Raw genomic sequence first — 20331 nt, forward strand, 5'->3', positions numbered from 1 at the left:
TCCTGTCTGTGGCACAGCTCTTGGCCTTGGCCCCCATGGCTCTGCAACCATGGGAGCTCTTTAGACTAAACAAAACCCGGATTTCTAGGCTAGCAAGCGCTGTAATAAAATCAAATATCAAAACAAAATCAGTTCAAATTAACTTAAAAATCTGGCTTTTCTTTTTTTTTTTTTTTTTCCCTGTCATTTGTTGGTCTCCCTTTAAATTCCAAAATAGTTGGGTTCATTTCATGGATGTCACCCAGAGAAAGAGACAGTGATGGCTGAAGGGGCTGTTTTGAGATGCCCTTTGTTCAGGAGCTGCGGAAAGGGAACCTCACTCAGCCTGGTGAGTGCAGAGCACTCAATCCTGGTACAGAGAGCAGGAGGATGCCCGAGCAGACCCTTCTCCTTCCTCAGAAGGAAGAGCAAGGCAGTGCGAGCATCAGCCGCATTCCCTGGGATGTAGCTGCGTTCGGAAGCAGATAATAATAATAATAATAATAATAATAATGAAATAATATTAAGTGATAATAATAAGAACGACGATGGTGTCCCAGCCTGGTGGGTGTGCGGGAGCTCATGCCATCGCGGTGCCGCTGGAGGGCAGTGACACCCCGCGCTCGGCCGCCGCTCGCAGAGGCAGTTTTTTCCCCGTTGAGGTCCTGTCATTCCTGTATAAACAAGTTACGTTCGAGTGTTTAGGATATAAATTACGACCATGCAGGCTTGCCTCGGAAAGAATGTAAACACAGCACTGTGGTCGGAGCAAACTCCGAAGCTGACTTTATAATTTATCACAGGCCCCGAGAAGCTCGAGGAAGAAAAGAGCATGGTTGAGTGTAAATATGTATTTTAAAAGATGAGGAATTATAGATGTGTGCTCGCGTATATCATTACACACGTATCATTACATGCGTATCATCACACATAGAAAATGTTACATGTGCGGGTGTCTACGCTGAACGAGTATAGCTTCGTACACGGACCATCTTGCTCAAACTCTCGCTCCTCGGAACCCACGGGGCTCCGTACCGGGGTGCCGCCGGGCTCGGGGCTGCCTCTGTCCCTGTGGAGCCGGGGGAGGCGGAGGGCTGAGCTCCGGGAGGAACCGTACCGTGAGGAACCGTACCGGGGGCACCGCACGGCCGCGGGGACGGAGAGGGCGAGCGGCTCCCCGGGAGCCCGGCCCCTGGCTGGGCACGGCGGGAAGGAACCGTGTGATCATAGCATCGTTTGAGTCGGAATGGACCTTTAAAGGTCATCTAATCCAACTGCCCTGCAGTGGTCGGGGACAGGAATTGTTTGGCCTTAGGGTGCTTCGGGAGGACTTTTGGAAGTTTGTTTTCTCTCTCTCTCTCTTTCTCTCTCTTTTTTTTTTTTTCCCTGCCTTTATTTTTTCTTCTTCTTCCCAATTCCTCAATTCCATACTCAATTCTCCCAACCTCTCAGCCACTTTTTTTACTAAGGACCCCTCTCGCCATCCCACCTCCCCCACACCCGACGTACTCTCAGCGCCCCTAAGGGACTCAGAGAAGTTCCGACGGGGACGAGAGAACAGCCGAGAGCAGAGGACAGGGCACACCATGTAGGATGTGGCACTCCAGGTGGACCCCTCTGCTTTTATGCCTGCTGCCACTGTCTCCCAGTCACCCCTCTTTCTCCTCCTGCGGGATGTGGTGCTCAGGACCATGATTTAGCAGAGGGCTGTTAGAGTTAGGGTATCTTGGTCACGTTGTGGTTGGACTTGATCTTCAAGGTCTTTTCCAACCTGAGCGATTCTATCATTCTATGATTCGAGGTTGCAGCTCTGTGCAAGGAGAATAATTTTAGGGGGAGGGGGTTTCTTGCAAGGGGCCGAGGGGAAATGAGTGCCCACAGTCGTTTATATACATTTTATTGGAAAAAAAAAAAAAAATTTGTACATCAAAATATTTTGGCAAACTGTAAAAAGTATACATAAGTGCAAATATATTCTCCTTTTAAAGCAATAGTGTGTGAGTATACACGGGATTTATTTAAAATATTTCTTTAAAAAATACTGTGGTAGAAAACAACTTTTGTAAAAATAAAACAAAACAAAACGTTGTCTTGCGGCAATGCTGGAGGGGGGATGAAGGGGGGGAGGTGAGGGGGTGGAAGGATTTTTCTGAAAGTCTCTACAGGAAAGGGCTAAACAATACTGCTTTAATAATATCGATTGATCGGTGCTGGAGTCCGTCACGAGCGTCCTCGGTGGGGTCGGGAGGAAGAAGGCAAAGAGGAAAGCTCCCGCAGCGGAGTGCCGTCCCGGCAGGTGCTGGGCTCGGGGATGCGTCGCTCCCATTCCGGGACACGGAGCTCTATGGGACCACGGCACTCGGTCCGGAGGGGATCGCGGCGGCTTTCGCCATCGGTGCCGGCACGGAGGTCCAACGCCCCACGCGGGATTCGTTCTGGGAGAGCTGCGAGCGCCCTTCGACGACCAGGGGCTCGAGAACACCGCTCCCGTGGGTGCTTCGCTAAGTGACTCGCGTACTACCAATGCTATCAGAGTGCACATTACATCGATCCGCGTGGGGCCGGCTCTGTCCCCCGAGTGTCTCTGAGGGGAATTCACATGACGCAGGGCTTGATGTCCTGGTGGTGATGGTGGTGGTAGTAGGAGCCGCTGGCCGAGGGGTGGAAAGAGGAAATGCCGTTGAAGTTGAGGACAAAATCTTTCCTGTCGCACACCGGGGAGGGGTGATGCTGGTAGCGGGGCAGTCCCACTGCAAGAGAAGGAAACAACGAGAGGGGCTCAGGAAGAGGACTTCACCAGGGGGAATCCCGCGGGGCGACACCGGGGACCCCAGCCGGCGCTCCGCTGCCCGTGGGTCGGGACGAACACGCGTGGGGCCGAGTCCTGCCCGGAGCGCGGGGTGCGACCGGCTTGGGTCTCCGGGCTCAACGCAAGGATGCGACTCCCAACTACTGGGGCATTTTTCTTTTGACCTGAAGGGCCGCAAGTTGAACTGCGACCTCGATCCGTTGATATGCTAAAGGAGCGTTTATTTCCGTGTGCGTGCACGCCTGTGTCCGAGCGTGTTTTACTGACAGGGAATGTCCCGCTGCTCTGTCACCACCGCCGAGCCAAGCACACCAGCGGCACCGAGAAACGAGCGACCTCTCTGGCTTTGCTCTCGTTTCCCACAGCCCGAGGCATCCCTTAGGGCCCCGCGGGACATCCCCGTGCCGGGCCGGGCCCCGCAGTACGGGAGGAACGCTGCTGTGAGTGGGGAACCGTTTTGCGGGATGGAGCCAGAGGGAGATTGCTTTGGAGTGTGGGTGTCAAACTCGGCTGGAGGAGTCATGTCAAAACTTGACCGAAGGGTCACATACGTGCACGAAGTAAAATAAAATAAATGAAAATAAATAAAAAGAGAGAGAAGGGAGGGGACAAAAATAATTTAAAAAGGAAAAAAAAAAAAAGGGGGGGGGGAGGTGGAATATTCAGGGATATCTATAGTTTCTCAGCATTGCAGCCTGTTGCTGTTTCGGCTGCAGACCCCGGCACGGAGCTCCTCCAGCACTGTCCCCTTCTTCACCCCGCAGAGCTCACTTTATAAAAGTGATTATTTCGCTGGATTTCCTCGGCTTTCTAATAACCCTGCTGGTATGCTCGCCATAAACCGAGCCACTTTATTACAATCCTGATTCAATCATTTAGCGGGATTTAATGGCGTGCGAAAAAAATCCGTGCCGCCCCCCCGGCCCCGTCTCAGAATCCTTCAGCAGAACCGAGCCTCCTGGTTCCAATTTTTTCCCCTCTTATTCTCGGATCTGAGGCAACTGTAAGGCTTTAAGCCCGCCCGATCGCTGTCATAAAGCCGGGGGCCATCGCGAGCTCGGCAGCGATCGTCACCGAATTTGCTTTGTGTTTAATTATAAGGAAGGGAAAGGCGACGATCACTCGCAACGGAGACAGGAGAAGGATGATCGCTGGCCGTCGCTAGCGGTGAAAGAGCTCGGCTTGCTTTTCCCCACCTCTCTTCACTTTGATAAAACTACGTAGATCCAGCACGAATGAGTGCATCCACGTGGAGGGGGTGTGTGGGGAGGGGGAGAAAAAAATTTTGAAAAAGATTTTTATTTTTAAATCTAATTAAGGAACGGGGGCGGTTTCTCTCAAAGCCGAGGGCCCAAATCTCAGCTCCACAATCGGAGGAACGCCGCTCTGCAAAGCGGCACTAAAAAGGCATCCGTCGCTCTGCGCGTGTACGTCCGTCCCTGAGCAGCAGCGGGTCGGGCTGCAACGGCTCCGGCCTCGGGAAATGCTGGGAGGCAGCGGGGCACGCAGTAACCTTCCTTTTCCCCACTGTTTTGCTTTTCCAGGAGCTGCCCTCGGGCCGCTGAGACGCAGCCCCACTCCACGCGTGGCCCCAGAGAATTGAAACAAACGAGGCAAACAAAACCAAACAAACAAATAAAACCAATCCAAACAACAACAGCGGCGGCACCAAAGAGGAGAGGTGAAACGGCGGAGGGACGGGGATGCCCCGGTGTCCCGCCTGCCTTTCCCACGTGCGGGGACAGATAGAACGCCCCAGATCGTTCTCCCGTCTCAACGGCACAGCACCGCGGGCACGGAGCGGCCCTTCGGAGTGACATAGCCCAGTAACGACCCTCCCCGCGGCCGCCTCTCCTCGCGAACCTGGCCGGAGCGATGGGGTATTTGGTTCATTTTAGTTGCTTGTTTTGCATTTCTTATTATCGGAGCCAAAAACGCAGCGGCTCCCGCAGCGGGGCCGGGTGCTCGGAGGGGCCGAGAGGTGATTGGCAGCGGGGGCGAGAAGGGAGAGGGGCCGGGGGTCGCCTGTATTTGTTACTTGTTGAAATTCCCATAAAATTGAACAAGACCCCGCTCTCCTAGGGGTTAAGTCAGGCTAAAATCCTCTTCGGTGTGGTCCAGCCCAGACTGTCTTTGTTTGCTTAACCTCCGGGACCCGCGTTTAAAAGGGCTATTTGGAAAATTTCCCCGTAAGAGCCCAACATCTTTTACCCATTTTTTCGCTTGGATTTTTTCTGAGGAGACATTGTCTTCAAAAAGCGACCCGGGGGGGTAGGGGGGATAGGGGGGGAGTAGGGAGGGTGGAACTCAGAACCCCTTTTTCCCTCTGGTCGCAGAAATCCATTGGATCTGCTTTCATCTCGTTGCATTTATCCATATTAACAGATTTGTGGGGTTTAGTTTGTGTTCCCCTTCCCCCCCCACCCCCCCAGCGCTTTGCGGAGAATATTTAACTCGTTTTTCTATTACTGTGCGGAGAGCGGTGTACTCGGGGGAGGGGGGAGGGGGGGGGGGAGTGCGGGCCGGGATGGCAAAGGGCCCGAGATGGAGCCGTGATGGAGCCGGGACGACAGAGCTCTGCTTCCACGGAGCAGCCCCAGCAGGACAAGATGGAGCGACGCTCTCAGCCACACCGCCTGACCCCCCCCCCCCCCCCAAGTTCCCTCCCTCCCGGCCCCAAACAGCGCAGCCCCGACCTATTTTCTCCCCTCTATTTTCTCCCCGTCCTACCGAAGCCGGAGGAGCCCCGAAGCTGCGGTGAGGATCGCCCCCGTCCCCTCCCTACCTGAGAGGTCGTCGCGGGGGCTCTGGTGCAGGTAGCCCTGCTCCAGGGAGTAGGAGGGCACGCTGGGGTGGATGGCCGAGGGGGCGGCGTTGGCTGCGGGCAGGCCCTGCTGCTTGATGTAGGGCGAGGCCCCCGAGGCTGTCCAGTGGGCCGAAGGGCTGGCATAGGGCGAATGACACTCGATGGCGCTCGCCATGGCCGGCGAGGAGGGCACGGGGCTGCTGCTGCTGTCGGGGCCGTAGTCCCCGTTGGCAGTCACCGGGCAGCTGGCCATGTAGGTCGAGCCGGGGTTGGGCGACATGTGCGGGACGTGGTGGCCTCCGCCCAGCCCCTCGTAGCCGCCGGCCACGGCGTTGGGCATCACGTCGAGGTTGTAGCCGTTGGAGTGGCAGGCGAGCGAGGCGGCGGGCGCCTGGAAATCGAAGCCCTGCGGCAGGATGGAGGCGCCGAAACCCAGCCCGTTCATCATGCGGTACATGGGCTTCAGCGCCTGGCATTTCCTCCTGAAGCCCCGGGGCCGCCGTCGGAAGGAGCCCTCCTCGAACATGAACTCGGATGCCGGGTCGATGGTCCAGTAGTGGCCTTTACCCGGGCGGCCCAGCCCCTTGGGTAGCTTGATGAAGCACTCGTTGAGCGAGAGGTTGTGGCGCACTGAGTTCTTCCAGCCCTGGTAGGAGCCGCGGAAGAAGGGGAAGCGGGCCTGCAGGAACTGGTAGATCTCGCTGAGGGTCAGCCGCTTGGAGGGCGAGCTCTGGATGGCCATGACGATGAGAGCGATGTAGGAGTAGGGGGGCTTCTCGGGCCGCCGCAGCCCCGAGCTGGCCTTCTTGCTCTTGGAGGTCGCCGCCGCCGCCGAAGAGGAGGAGGAGGTGGAGGTGGAGGTGGAGGAAGAGGAGGTGGAGGTCTCCAGGGCGGAGGAGGGCGGCCGGCTCATCTGGAGAGCTCCGGGCGCCGGGCTGCGGGAGCGGAGAGGGACGGGGGGCTCCAGCCGCTGCCGGCCGCTCTCGGTGGTCATCTGGCGGAGGGAGGGGACTGGGGCCGGCTGGGGTGAGGCGGGGAGGGAAGGGGGGGGGCGGCGCGGGGTGGGTACCGGGGAGGGGGGAGAGCGGGGGGGCCGCTGTCCTGCGGGCACCTCCTCGGCGCGGCGGGGCGGCGGCGGCAGAGCCCGGCGCATCTCTCCCTCCCCGCCGTCCCCTCCGCTTTCCGCCGGAGCCAGGCGCTGCGATGGGGCGGCCCCCGCCCGGTCCCGGCCCGGCCCCCGCCCTACGCTCAGCGTCGCTCCGCTTCTTCCGCTGCCCCCCACCTGGGGACAGGCGGCTGCCGGGTCCGGCGCGGAGAGGAAGCGCGGACCCCCCTCTCCCCCCGCCCCCAGCCTCTTCCGCACTCTCGGTCTTTCATATAGAGGCTTACTCTGCCGCAAGACCCTCTGCAGTCAAAGGCAGCGCGGCCGCCTATCTCTTTCTTCAATCTCTCGTTCTTTTTTTTTTCCTACTTTCCCCGCAGAACCCGCTGGTGCCGAGAGAACAGCGGGGACGGATGGGGGGGAGGCGAGAGGGAGCGAGAGACCACCACGCTCCCCAGAGCTGCCCTATGTCATCTCCCCACCGGGGCACAAGCTGAGGCTGCATCTGCCGCTGCTCCGACCCGTGACCGCCGCCCCCGGGCTGCAGAGCCTCCGGGAACGCGGTGCGAAGGGAAAGCCCCCCCGCGGCTAAGATTAAAAGGGGGAAAAAAACAGGGGGTCGGAGCACTGCTCCGGGGATCCTCTCCCGGGAGGTGCAACAAGGGAGTCACCCGTGATGGGAAACGACGTTTGCCGGAGGGTAGCCGTGGGGGCAGAGAGGATAGGTGCCGAGGGGGGGGGTGGGGGGGGGCATTGGGCTGCTCTCGGCTAACGGAGGAGCAATAAACCTGGGACGGGAGGGGCAAAGCGGGCGGAGATGCTGCGGGGGTGGGAAGGACGCTTTGCTGTGTGTGCGGGTGTCCGTGTGTCCGTCCGTCTGAGCGCAGCTCCGTGCTGAGAGCTCGCTGGTGGGTAGGGGCGGGGGGGCCGGTCTCAGACAGTGACCTGCAGCTGAGTGGAAGCAGGCTTTTTCCATCAAACTCTGCCTGGATACCACACACAGAGCCCAAGTGTCAGTTTACTGCCCTGAGCCCGGCTCCTTTTCCCTAAGCTCCTCAGTAATTAGACAAAGAAAACCTAAATTAACTGAACAGGCGTCGACAGCTTCCTCCAGATCACCGCTGCTCCGTACATGGGAATGTGTCCGAAAATGGCTCGGTGGTACCTGAGAATCGGATAAGGGAACACGGCGGGTCTGGCAAAGTTTAGTACACATTGTTCATAGAAAATAATAATAAAAAAGATGGATCGGTCGGTAAATCGTGTGCACCTTTCCCGAGGCATCGGTTTAAACTTTTCCCATCGCAAATTAAAAACGAACGAACGAACAAACAAACAGAACAGATACCTTTTATTTTTTTCCTGGAGGGTTGAGGAAGGCCGACTCGCAGCCTCCGAACCCCCTGCAAGGAGCGATCGGCGGTGCTTTGAGACAACCCGTGCTTTGGTGCTTCCCAACCCTCCCCTCTCCGGTCCTTCGGTCGCGGTTGTCCGCGTGAGTGCCACCCCCGGGTGGAGACGTCGCCTAAAAGAGCTCCAAGTACCCTCGTTTGGGCAGCCTCGTCGGGTCGGAGCGGGGTGACGACTTCTGGGGCAGATGGCACCGCGAAGGGACGCGCCTTCGTTTTGTCTTCGGTGCAAAGCTGAGGGGGACGCGGGGTTTCAGAGGTGTTTTTGGAGCCCCGTGGTTGAAGAGAAGAGCGTTCGCTGTTTGGTGCTGGAGGTGTTTGTTTTGCTTGGTGTATCCATCTCTGGGCTGATCCCGGTTTTGGAGAAGGACGGCTTTGTTTTGCCGGAGCGTACGGAAATTGAACTTTTTGGCAGATTTGGTTACTCAGATGTTGTTCTGTAATCATCGATTTTATTCTAGGAAATCTCTTCATTATTGCGGTTTCAGTTTTGCGTTCATACCACGGTCCTCTCTGCTTCGAGGTTGAATGAAACAACAGAGACCAAACCCGTTGAGAAAATGAGAGAGAAGTAAGAAAGATAAACGTTTACAGCTATCTGGGAGCCCACTCTTTTATTTTTCATTTAAAAATATATGTATATTTTGTTTCTCCTCCCCTTTCCCTTTTTTCACATCAGTCTCAGAGGAGTTTTTTCAATTAAATCCAAGCCCGAAACTCCAACAAATCCTCCACCCCCTTCCCTCCTCCCAGCCCTGTACAAGTGCTTAACCTTAAGCACAGGCGGATTTCCCTCTCGCTGTCCGTGTCGGGGTGCTGCAGGTCCATCCCGCACCTCGGCTGCCCGAGGGCCCTTCCCGCACAGCGCCCGCACCCCAGTGCTCACCGGGGGGTGGGGGGCACAGAGGCCTGGATGGGAAAGGGGCTGGCAGCAACCGTACCGCGTCCCTGTGCTGCTCCTGGACCTCCTGACTCCTTGGAAGTAACGCTTTCCATAGCTGAATCCCCGAAGGCTGCCACCCGGGGGGTGGCCACACAGGTTGAGCTGCCTGCCCATGGGGGTACCTTGGGGTATGTTTCAGCAGCGCTTGGCTTGGGGATGGGGGAAGTTCAGCCCCGGTCGTGAAGGCAGAGGTTGTGAATTAGTGGGATTGGAACCGTTCTCTCTCTTCCCCGCTGCGCAGCTCCCCGACCCGGGGTAGCTTTGCTCAGCGCCTGAGGAAGGAGAGTTAACAGCGTTAGGGCTCGCAGCCAGCCGCAAGGGCAGCACCCATCTCCCCAGGGGCAGTGTTTTTCAGCGGGTGATATAAGAAGTGGCACCCAACGCCCCGGCAGCACGAAGACATTCTCCCCAAGGGCCTTGTTCTGTCTCCACAGCCCCCATCACCTCATCCCTTCGTGGAGAGGAACCGTGGCCGAGGAACATCCGACGGCCTCCGGGCAGCTGCCCTCGGGGGTGACAGAGGAAAGTTGTGGGCAGCCGAGCCGATAGCTCTGCTCGGACAATAATAGCGCTTGTTTGGGGTTTTGCGTCCCCATGCATCCCCCAAGTGCTTCCACCGAGTGTTTGTGCTAGAGGGACTTCGCTTTTCCTACACCAGATGCCAGTGTTACAAGATGTTGTCCCCTCCTGGTTCTGCGCTTTCCGGAGCATCAAAATAAGCCCCCCGCAGAGGTCAGGATATAGGTCACCTCTTTAAAAGGAAACGTGGCCCTTCCAAAAATATAAAACAACTTTGACGTAGGAAAAAAAAAGGAAAAAAGAGAGCGAGTTAAAAAAAAAAAAAGCTCTTTTGTCTTCGAGCATCCTCTGTGACTGTAAATAAAACGGGACGGGCTCGGGGTGAAACGAGTGGAAAGTTACGGGGTGCGCGCAGGTACAGAGCTCTGCGCCAGCTCTGGAGGTTGCTGCACGACCCCTCCGCACCCGGAGGAGAAGGTCATCCCAAAGAAGGCAAGGGGCTGCGGGGCTGCAAGATAGCGCATCCCGCGTCGGAGGGGGTTCCGTCGGGGCGGATCCGCGGGCGCGGAGTGGGGCTCTGCCCGCTGCCAGGAGGGAGGTAATCAGGAGCAGGTTTCGCCGCTCGCTCCTTTCCCCCCCCATTCCCATCCCCGCCTTCCATCCGCCCTCCCTCCCTTCTCTTCCCCCCCCCCTCCCCCCCCCCACCTCTTCCGCGCTCGAGGTTTTCATTAATTTTTAAGTGAAGCCCATAAAACAGAACGAGGCGCTCAAAGGTAGGGCCGCGTTACCGAGCGCCGCCTCACCGCGCGATTTACGAACAGAGGTTGGAAAAAAAGTAATAAGCCGAGCTGGCACCTCGGCAGAGGGGCTGCCGGCCGCCCCTTCCCCATACACACCGCGGCACACCTCCGCAGCCCCTCGGATCAAAGGGGAACGGGGGGCGGATGTGTCTCCGCGTCCCCCCCACCCTCCTTCTCTCCATGCCTCCTCCATCCTCCTCCTCCATCCGGGGGTGTTTATGGATGAGCCGCCTCGGAGCCTCGAAGTTTTTTTGAAGGGTTTGGACAGTTCATCAGCAGTCGCTTTCGGTATCCGCTTCCTCCCTTCCAAGCACGATCCCGCACACCACGCCGGGAGGGGGGAGCGTACTTGAGAGCAGAGCAGCTCCTTAACCAACGTCGGAACCACACCGTTGACCTTCGGGAAACACGGAGTTCGGGCCTTAAACCCCTCCAAATGATTTACTTCTCCTTTTTATTTTATTTATTTATTTATTTTACTTTATTATTATTATGTAACTTTCCCTGTTACGGTTATTGCTGGATTTCCCACATGCACCGGGACTTTGCGGATCCACCTCTTCTTCCACAACAGTGGAAAACAACGACAATAAACAGTAACAACAAAAAGCCCATATATATATACATATACGTGTGTATGCATACGTATATGCATATGCATATGCGCATACCTATGTACACAAACAGGCATACTTACATACCCCTATACACACATATATGCATGTACACACATATATACATAAAACCGTACATAAAAGGAGCGAGGTGTCAAAGCCATGCCTCCCACCGCCCGATGCCCCCGAGCACGGATGCGTCCCTTTCAGTCGCAGTGCCCCAGGGCAGGACGGTCCCCCTCCCCGCCTCCAGGATCCCCCCCGTGCCTCGGCCCGGCGGCTCCGCTGGGTGGCGCTGAGCCCCTGGAAATGGGGGCCCCGGCCCGGCCCCACCTGCGGGAGCTCACGGCCCCCGCACCTCCGGACCCCCCAGTGAGCTCTCGGGCGACGGTCGGGAGGCTTCGTCCCAATGCGCGCCTTCCTCCGGCAGTTCGGGGGCTGCTGGACAGCCAACGTGTGTATACTTTCTAAGGAGATGCAGGGGCTGGACCCACAGAGCCCCCCCGGAGATGTTAGGGGTGCTTCGGGCACAGGGAAAGCATTGAGCAGTAGTGGGTGTAGACAGGAAGGCGTCTGGTAGACACCTTTTTCCTTTTCCATTTTCCTTTTTCCTTTTTCCTTTCTCATTTTCTCTTTCCCTTTCCCCTTCCAAGCCAGCTTTCATGCCTCCCCTTCTCTATCTGCATGCAGAGACCCCCACCCTCTCCTTACTCAGACAGCACCATCCTGCCTTCACTATTACACATGAAGATGCTTGTTTTCCCTTCAACCAGAGCACGCAGTAGAAGTACACCTCACCCCTGTATAGCTTGTTAAGATGTGGCACTGAAGGACACAGTTAGTGGACATGGTAGTGATGGGTTTATTGTTGGACTTGATCTTAGAGGTCTTTCCTTACCTAAATCATGTGATGATTCTGCTTAGCAGGTGGGCTGTCTTGAACACTCTCTTTCTAGGGCTTCACTTTCACATGCGGCTGGTAGAATGGATCTGGGTAAGAAAGAACCATGGCAGCCCTGCCCATCTGCTGGGATTTTGGTCTGTCAGGAAAGAAAGGCTCCAGAAAAAAAAAGCGTGGCCCTATAAGGGCACGGCACAGCTCCTGGAGTGGGGAGTGGTGCTGTGTGGGTGAGAAGATGTGCTCCTGGTGTGTGGGGTTGAGACAGATGCAGATTCCTTACTGCAGGTGTCTTCCTTATTTATCTGCTTGAGGGCTGCCAATGGAGGCCGTAGAGAAAGAGAATTGTCTTTGTGTCTTTTATGTACTAAAAACACACTCTGCTGTTACTTGAGTTGGGCTTTTTTCCTCTTTTCCTGTTCTAAGGAAAAAAAAAAAAAAAAAAAAAAAAAAGAGACTGAACTTATCATTTTAACAGAAAATATCCCATCTTTCTCTCCAAATTGAGTCTGACTACAAACTTACCCTGGCAAGCACTGGACCTACGAGGATGTGCCCTTTTCCCCAGGACAGAAGAATGCCGGTGGAGCAACTGATTGGAAGATTAAGCTGCTGCCAAATTTGTCCTGCCAGTAACTAATTTATTCTCCAATGGATAACTTATTCCAGCTCCTGAAATCTGCAGCATGGATCCAAGGAGTGGTTTGGCTCAGAGAAGGCAGTGTGATCAGCCTCTGAGCTCCATATATAAAATATGAACCTGATGCTGAGGGTGGGGGTGTCACTGTCTTTGGAAGTTGGAGCCATTGTAGTGCTTCAGCCCATCCATCTCTCTGGGACATCTGTATATCCAGATTATTTGTATCTCTGGACTGGGTCCCAGTCACTGTCTTTCTTTTCAACTTGTCTCCAGTTTTATCCCAAAGTTATTTCTTCTCAGAAATTGGACTTAGCCCAGTGAAGTGGTGTGTTCTTAGCCAAAAGTTATGAACAGCAGTCTCATCTCCAGTGTCTTAGATACTAAATGGGAAATTATAGGAAAAAATAATATAGGTATAGACATATGTTTACTCACGTACATCCTTTACTTGTCTATCTTTATGTAAACTTACTAAAAAGAGCAGTCCAGATTTCTTGGCTATGTATTAATGGAACCAGTGCCACATACAAGGGTTTTTCTTGCCTGTTGTTTTCCTCACCTGAAGTTTGCTCCAGGTCCAGCAAAAATCTTTCCATCAGTGAAGCTGAACTGAGTTTTTGGCATCCCAATTGCCACCACAATGTCAGAGTGATAAGGACAGAAGTGAAATCTCTGCCAACCTATGTTGAAAATGGGAGATAGAGCTGAACTGGGTCTGATTTGACAACACTTATATTGATGTTATGTAGAATGGATGCATGGATTATGTCTGCTGTGGGTGGAAAGGATGGATTGAACTATATGTTAAGCTATAAGAAAGGAGGGGACAGACTCTTTAGCAGGGTTTGTTGTGACAGGAGAAGGAGAAACAGTTCCAAACTAAAAGAGGGGAAATACAGGCTGGATATAAGGAAGATGTTTTTACAATAAAGGTAGCAAAGCACTGGAACATGTTGCTGAGAAAAGCGGTGGATGCTCCATCCCTGGAAACATCCAAGGTCAGGCTGCATGGGACTCTGAGCAACCTGATCTTTCTGTAGGTGTCCCTGTTCATTGCAGGGGGGTTGGACTAGGTGGCCTTTAAGGATCTCTTCCGACTCAAACAATTCTGTGGTTCTATGTGGCAGGATAAGTAGTACTCTGTAGAAGAAATGCTAAGTCATGGCTTGAACTAGTGATTAAGCACCTGGTGGGAAGGCAGGGCCAACACAGGGGAGCTCAGGTGCAAGCAATGCAGCTGAGAGACTGGAAGGGGTGGAGCCAGGATGCACCCCTTCCCAGCCCTCATTTAAGGGTTGGCAGTGGAGGTGAGGGTGTCTTGCTGGGGATTTCTATGTATGTGAGGCCTTTTGAAGGTAAGCAGTTTCTTTATTTTTGTGCTTGTGGCTTTTGTATTTGAGCCTGGGACCTTGCTACTCTGCTGTTATTGCTGTACTTTCCATCATACTGCAATGTTACATGTTCATATAAGGAAACAGGTGAAGCCTGCAGTTTAGAGAGTTGCAGAGATGTGAGAGAAACCTGATAGAGCTTACCTTACCTGTGTGTCCTGTTGCTTCTGGGGTCTTCTAATGTATGGGTCATGATGGATGCAGGGAAATCCCTGGTTTTGAAAGATTTCTGTTAACTTGATCTTGATTATCTGCTCTTGTGGATGACTGAGCACCCTGAATTGCTGATGAGTTCTCTGTTGCCCTGGTTAGATTGGGGGGAAAAGGAAGGAGAGCCTGAAAGGCTGAACTAAGAGTGGCTGTTGAGGGTAAGGAAAGGTGTAGGGGATGAAGAGATCCTCTGCTAATCCTAAAACTTAGTGCTACATCCAGAGAAATCTTGCTGGGCAGGTTAATAGGATTATTTCTCATCTTGGCAGACTTGATTTTTCCACTCACTTCCAAAGCTATAATCAAGGACTGATTCCCCTAAGTTAATGAAATTATGCTAATGTAAGTCTGATACACACAGCTTACTGAAGCTGATGGAACTTTTATGATGAACATGAGTAAAAGCAGGAAAAAGGCTTTAAGCTTTTCTCCATTTTGCATGTTATTTATGTAGCAGCATTAATCAGTAGTAATATCTCAGTGCTATTGGAACAATGCAGGAGCACTGAAAAAAGTGGAAGTGGAGCAGTTATTTTTGGTCTTATGCCATTGGGTGCAGTCCATTTCTATGGCCGTGAGTTGGTTCCCCATGAAACCACAATGAGAGGGTGTTCGACTGGCTTTGCTGTCAGGAGCTGGGGTGGAGTTTGAAGTAGCTGACAAGTGCATTAGAGAAAATAAATAGATGTGGAATGCTTGGGAAGTTAGCTCAGTCGGAGCTGGAAAATCGTTTGGACTGCTGTGAGAAGGAATATTTGAGAAAGTGATTTGGTAGGAAAGTGCTTGGGTTGGCTAGTGATCGTTGATGCTGAGCGTGTTTTTTCTATATATTTGTGTAATTACACTATTTCCAGCTACTGTGGGACAAATAACAAACAACACCTGGCCACAAAGCCTCTTCAGAGTGATGGAAAAATCACTACAGCAAATGAAATGCTTGTGGTCAAAAAATAAAACAGCATGCAGCAATGGAGGGAAATAGAGCACACAACATTGGACAGATTTCCCCCCTATTTCAAGTACAATTGTGTGAACCAGAGTAACAGTTGTCTCAGAAGCTCCCATAGGCATCTCCTGACCTGAGAAAGTTTGCAGCACTTTTGTCTCAGATTTTGGTTGAACCTGGATGAATCACAGAATCACAGAGTAGTTTGGGTTGGAAGGGGTCTTTAAGATCATCTAATTCCAACCCCCTGCTATTGGCAGGGGCACCTCCCTCTAGGTCAGGCTGCTCAAAGCCCTATGAAACATTGTGTGTCCACAATTCCTCAGATGAAAAAACTGCAGCAGAAAAATTTGCATTTCAATGCACGATTCAATATTTTTGATAAAATGTGTTTAGTTTTTGAAAGCTAAAAACAGACTTGTTTGTTTCTATTTTCAGTTCTTCACTTCCTCCCTTTTTTATTGATTTGCTTTTCTTTTCTTTTTTTCCTAGTGGGTAAATGGGAATGATAGCAGGAACCAGTTTGTCTTCTAAATACCTTATGCTTTATTTATAGGTTTACCCAGATAACTCTCAAATAAAACTAAAGACTGCGCACTTGTCCCTGTGCATGTATGTAATTCTATATCCAACATGTACGAGGGAATATGGGTGGATGTTTACTACCTATGCCATATGACTTTTTTGGTTTACATGGAATCATTTAAAAGATCTGTTCAATCACTGAGGTGTATACACCGTGAATGATTACCTTTAAACTTTTGAAACAATATTTCAGCAACAATTTCCTTGTCTACAACTTTACAAGGCTGTAAATGGCCCCTGTGTGCATAATGAATGCTGACATCATAGGCCAGGGCTCTTATACACAGCAGGTTTTCCAGAACATTTATTAGCAAGTTACACCTTGAGGCGAAAGTAAACCCCCCAACTTTCTATTATAAATGTTACAATAAAAAGTTCCTTTGAGTTTTCCTAGCACTCAGTGTTCCTCCTTTCTTCCTGTTCCAAGTTATTCTTTCGGTAGAGTATGTGAATTTGATACAGTTAGATTACATGGAAAATGTGTTTTGCTGCAGACATATTGGATATTAGCTATTGTTACAAGGTGTTTTTTATGGCGAGGCTTCCAGGACCAGTAAAGCAAGGTGATAGGGAACAAGATCTCTTGCTTTCACAGCACTGTGCTGGTGACTTGCTATTACTGCATGGCATGTGAGTGCTGATCTTCTTCATCCAAGTGCTGGATATAATGAAGCTCTGGTTTGTTACCATCTGGGGCTGGGAGGAGAGTCAAAAGTTGGAGGAGATGCAGGCAAAGATAGGGTTGCAATGAAACAGTTTCTATTCATGCTTCTTGTTGCTTGATGTTACTGCTAGCCTACCTAACAGTGCTGTTTTAGATTCTCATAAAAAACAATGAAAAATGGATGCAGTTATAATCGTCTCTTTCCCACAGTGTAGTGCAGAGCAAGTCCAGGGTTTGATAATATATAATATATAATACATGGAGCCAGATGTAAACCAGGGTTTTACGTGATTTACTTCTGCTCACTAATGCAGTTCCTGGCAGGTAGATATGATTCCAAAAGGAGAAACAAGCATCGTCATCCTGTCCCCTACATTGCCACTGGGCAAGTCACTTCAATATTGACTTCTAGACTACAGACAAGCTAGGGTGATAAGCATCTTGATATTCAACAACAAAGCATTTCAATGTATGCTAGCTTCTAACCATAGTCTTTAAACGTTTTCCAAAGTGGATTGCATGTCTTGGTAAGAAATGGCAGCAGAGCTTCACAGCTCTTTCTGCTCAGAAGGGGTTTAGTGACAGTGTGACCAACACCTTGCTGTGCACCAGAATAAGAAATCTAGGCAGGACAAACAGCTTTGATCCTGTTGCTCTCTTCCTGTTAAGGTATTTACAAAGACAGCTGCTTACTGAATGTATGGTGTTGTCAAGTAGCCATGCAAGAAAGACCCACCAATGTTGTTCTCCATTTTCAATTTTGCGTATGCTTCTATGTTTCTGGGTCTCCCCTTGTCTGAATTTCCATATCCCATGTTGGCAGTGTGTATCTAAGGCAAAAGGGCTGGATTTGCATTCTCCCTTTGTGTCTTTGGGATGAAAAGCTGTGAACCATGTGGAGCCACTTTGTTCCTGAACTCCATTTCACCCAAGTCTGTGGAAAAGGAGAACTCTTGGATGAAAGGATCAAGACAAGCGTAGGCAGCCCCGTGTTTTAGTGCTATGCCTTGGCTCCTATGGGGCAGCAGAATTCAGTGCAAATCTGTCAGGAAATGTTTTTTCTAGCAAGCTGATACTCTTCTCCTTCCACTGTCTCATCAAGTGAACATCAAAAATGACAAGAGTTTTCCTTGGCCCATTTCCTATGGCAGCAAAGCATCTTCTCAGCGTTGCCCCTCCTCCTCCCCACCACACTGTAAGTTTCATTGTTGTAAAATAGGTTATCTAGAGGTCAGTAGGCTAACAGGTTGCTTGAATTTCCTAAAATTGTGCCTGTCCTTAACTGTGGCAAATGGGATTGTTTACACACTGCTCCGTGAACCTGGACTGCTTGCTAAAAGCTGCACACAATGCAGCTATTTCTGCTTCTCCCCTCCCTTCCCCCTTGATGCTGGTACTCTAGCTTTCTGTGGGGGCTCATTAGGGTTCATAAAACACACTAGAGAAGCTGGCTGGAGACACTCGTAATTCCACAGGTTCCCTGAGTCCACCATGTGGAACATGCAATAAAAATGCAGAGTTAGAAAGAGATGTCCTCCATAAAAGACTTAATTGAAAGCAGCCTCAATGGTCAAAAAGGTATCAAGAGGAAGGAACTGTGGTGACACTCAAGTTTGCACTTGTTTTCTCTGACACTGATTTCCTGAATGGCTTTGAGCAAAGCTCTTAATATCTTTAGGCTCCATTTCCGATCTATAAAATAGGGATAATAAGATTGTTATTTATTGTCTTTCTCACCTACTTGGATTGGGAGTTCTTATGCACAAAGCCTGTCTCTAACCAGCTGGTACTACTCGGTTGGTTGCTTAAGGTACCACTAGACTAGGAACCAAGCAATATCTTTCTCCTTTTGATGGCTGGAATGTATCTCCTATGAAAAAAGGTTGACAGAGTTGGGCTTGTTTTACTTGAACATGAGAAGGCCTTCCAATACTTGAAGGGAGCTTATAAACAGGCTGAGGACTGACATTTTACAAGGTTTGAGAGTGAAAGGACAAGGGGGAAGGGTTTTAAACTAAAATAAGAGAAATTGAGATTAGATTTTAGGAAGAAACTCTTTACTCAGAGGGAGGTGAAGCACAAGCTGCCCAGAGAAGCTGTGAGTTCCCCATCCGTGGAGATATTCAAGGCCAGCTTGGATGGGGCCCTGGGCAGCCTCACCTGCATGAGAGCCCTGCGTTAGAGTTCACTTACTCAGCTCTGTCAACCCTCCAATCTCCTTAACCCTTCTCTATCCCAACATACTTCCACTGAAATAAAATTCACTGATTCCACAGTTGTGTATTTTTTTTTTCCTTACATGCTTTTTTCAATAGAAATGTGCCATTGAAAGTTTGGCCCAGTTCATATTCCAAAATGGAAACTTTCCACTGATGTCAGTGGCTTTGGACTGAGTGCTAGGAACAAGAAAGAACCTACTCCCCAAGTAATTTTTGACTTCTAAAGTAGAAATAACCTTAAAAAAAGCCATAGTTGCAAGTAGTGACTTTTCTATGGCTTTGTGCTTTTCCTTAGTGTAATATTAAGCTCGGTCTTAACTTTGGCTCCTTTTTCATCTTCAAAATGCAGCATAGCTTGAACACATAATAATCCTAGTATGTTTCATTGTCCACTTGTGCTGTAAAGATAACATTAGAAATTAAATCTTACAAATTTCCTTACAGATTGCAATCAGGACATTGCATGTAGGAAGGACTGTGTAGGGGCCTGAGGAAATCTGGAGGGAGAAAACCAGTAAGAACTTCTTTTGGATAAGATGAAAAACCACTGGGTTTTTCTTTGCCTGCCTCAAGGGTACAGAACATTACAAACTTGCCACTTGAATACTGAAGAGTGTACCATTATCAGGAACATCATACATTCAGTGTGTGGCACAAATGATCTACCACTGCTTCCAAACTTGAATAAACATGAGAAACTATCAAAACTATCATTGCCTAAGTGCTGTACTGAAGAAACTGGTTGGAGATTTTGCTAGAAGAGATGGATGCGAGTGTCCTGAATGGAACAGCTCTTCCCAAAGCACTGCTGATTAAGGCAGCTGTAGGAGTGAGGGTTGTTGAGGCCCCAGTCTTGCTCTCTGATTGGTAAGCAGCATAAAGTCTAGATCACTAAAATGATGGGTGGATGGCTGTCTGGATTTTACTGCATGTGATCCTCTGAGGGATCTATCCCAGCAGAGAAGGAAGCATCCTGACTGTGCTGTCCACAAGGCTGTTGGTGATCAGAGACAGCCTTCTGAAGAGCGCAGAAATACTTCACAGACTGCTTCCCCCGTTGTCTTGGGTAGTAGCTTAGGTAACTTAAGCCAAAGCAGAACACTGGGTATGTGCTAGGTGGGAATGCACAGCCGAACAAAGAGGCCTCACAGGGTTCTGCATTAGTTGGCAGCAAACCAGCGCTTAGCAAAATGAGAAATAGATGTCAGATTATCAAAGTAGAGAAGGAATGTTTATAGACAGAAGAAAATAGAACTAGGTTTGAAGGGACAAGTGATAAGAATCCACAGGTAAGTGAGTAAAGAAGGGGGAAGAATAAAGAGCTGTGAGAAAGCTATCAGAGAAAGAGGACTGAGAATAATATTACTGTGAGCTGAGCACTTGGGATATCTCTAATAGTGCCAAGGGAATGGTGATAAAAAAGAATTCAATCTTAGACCACTGCCAAAGTTAGAAGAGGTACTGCAAAGACCTGGAAGATGGATTGAATGACTGCTGTGTTAGAATCCCTTCCTTTGGAGGGGAAAGAGAAAGAGAAGTGGAGGATTGCTCTGGATGCCAAGAAAATGCTGATCACCTCGTTTGCTCTGCAGCAAGTATGCAAGTTCATTTAATGCTTCTGCATAGAAGAAAAGACACAGAAGTCTCTGGAGGTTACATAAATGAGTGGAGGAGATAGTGCAGAATCTTGTTCTGAGTAACAACCAGAAGGATTGAAAAGGCAGGTCATAGAGGAGTTTTATGAAAATATAATAGGACAAAATTAAATTTTTGGAGTGCGCTGGAAATAGTTAACTG

The 20331-nt window shown here is 50.8% G+C and overlaps 1 protein-coding gene across 1 annotated transcript; it reads right to left on the reverse strand.

Annotated features, from left to right (window-relative positions):
- Nucleotides 1-1865: 1865 nt before the first annotated feature.
- On the reverse strand, nt 1866-6747 carry FOXF2 (forkhead box F2). Its single transcript, XM_052697910.1, has 2 exons — nt 5574-6747; nt 1866-2729 (listed from the first exon to the last, which is right to left on the reverse strand). Exons 1-2 carry the CDS (start codon nt 6745-6747, stop codon nt 2575-2577), a joined length of 1329 nt encoding a protein of 442 aa, XP_052553870.1. The 3' UTR covers nt 1866-2574.
- Between the last annotated feature and the right edge of the window lie 13584 nt (nt 6748-20331).

This window comes from Tympanuchus pallidicinctus, unplaced genomic scaffold (assembly GCF_026119805.1).
Source record: "Tympanuchus pallidicinctus isolate F22 unplaced genomic scaffold, pur_lepc_1.0 scaffold31, whole genome shotgun sequence".
NCBI lineage: Eukaryota > Metazoa > Chordata > Aves > Galliformes > Phasianidae > Tympanuchus > Tympanuchus pallidicinctus.

What these genes read in the sequence shown, in the direction of transcription:
- FOXF2 (XM_052697910.1), bottom strand. Translation starts at nt 6,747, where the DNA reads ATGCGCCGGGCTCTGCCGCCGCCGCCCCGCCGCGCCGAGGAGGTGCCC. An exon ending in CCCCCGCGACGACCTCTCAG is followed by an intron (nt 2,730 to 5,573) that starts GTAGGGAGGGGA and finishes CTTCTCTTGCAG; the next exon opens with TGGGACTGCCCCGCTACCAG.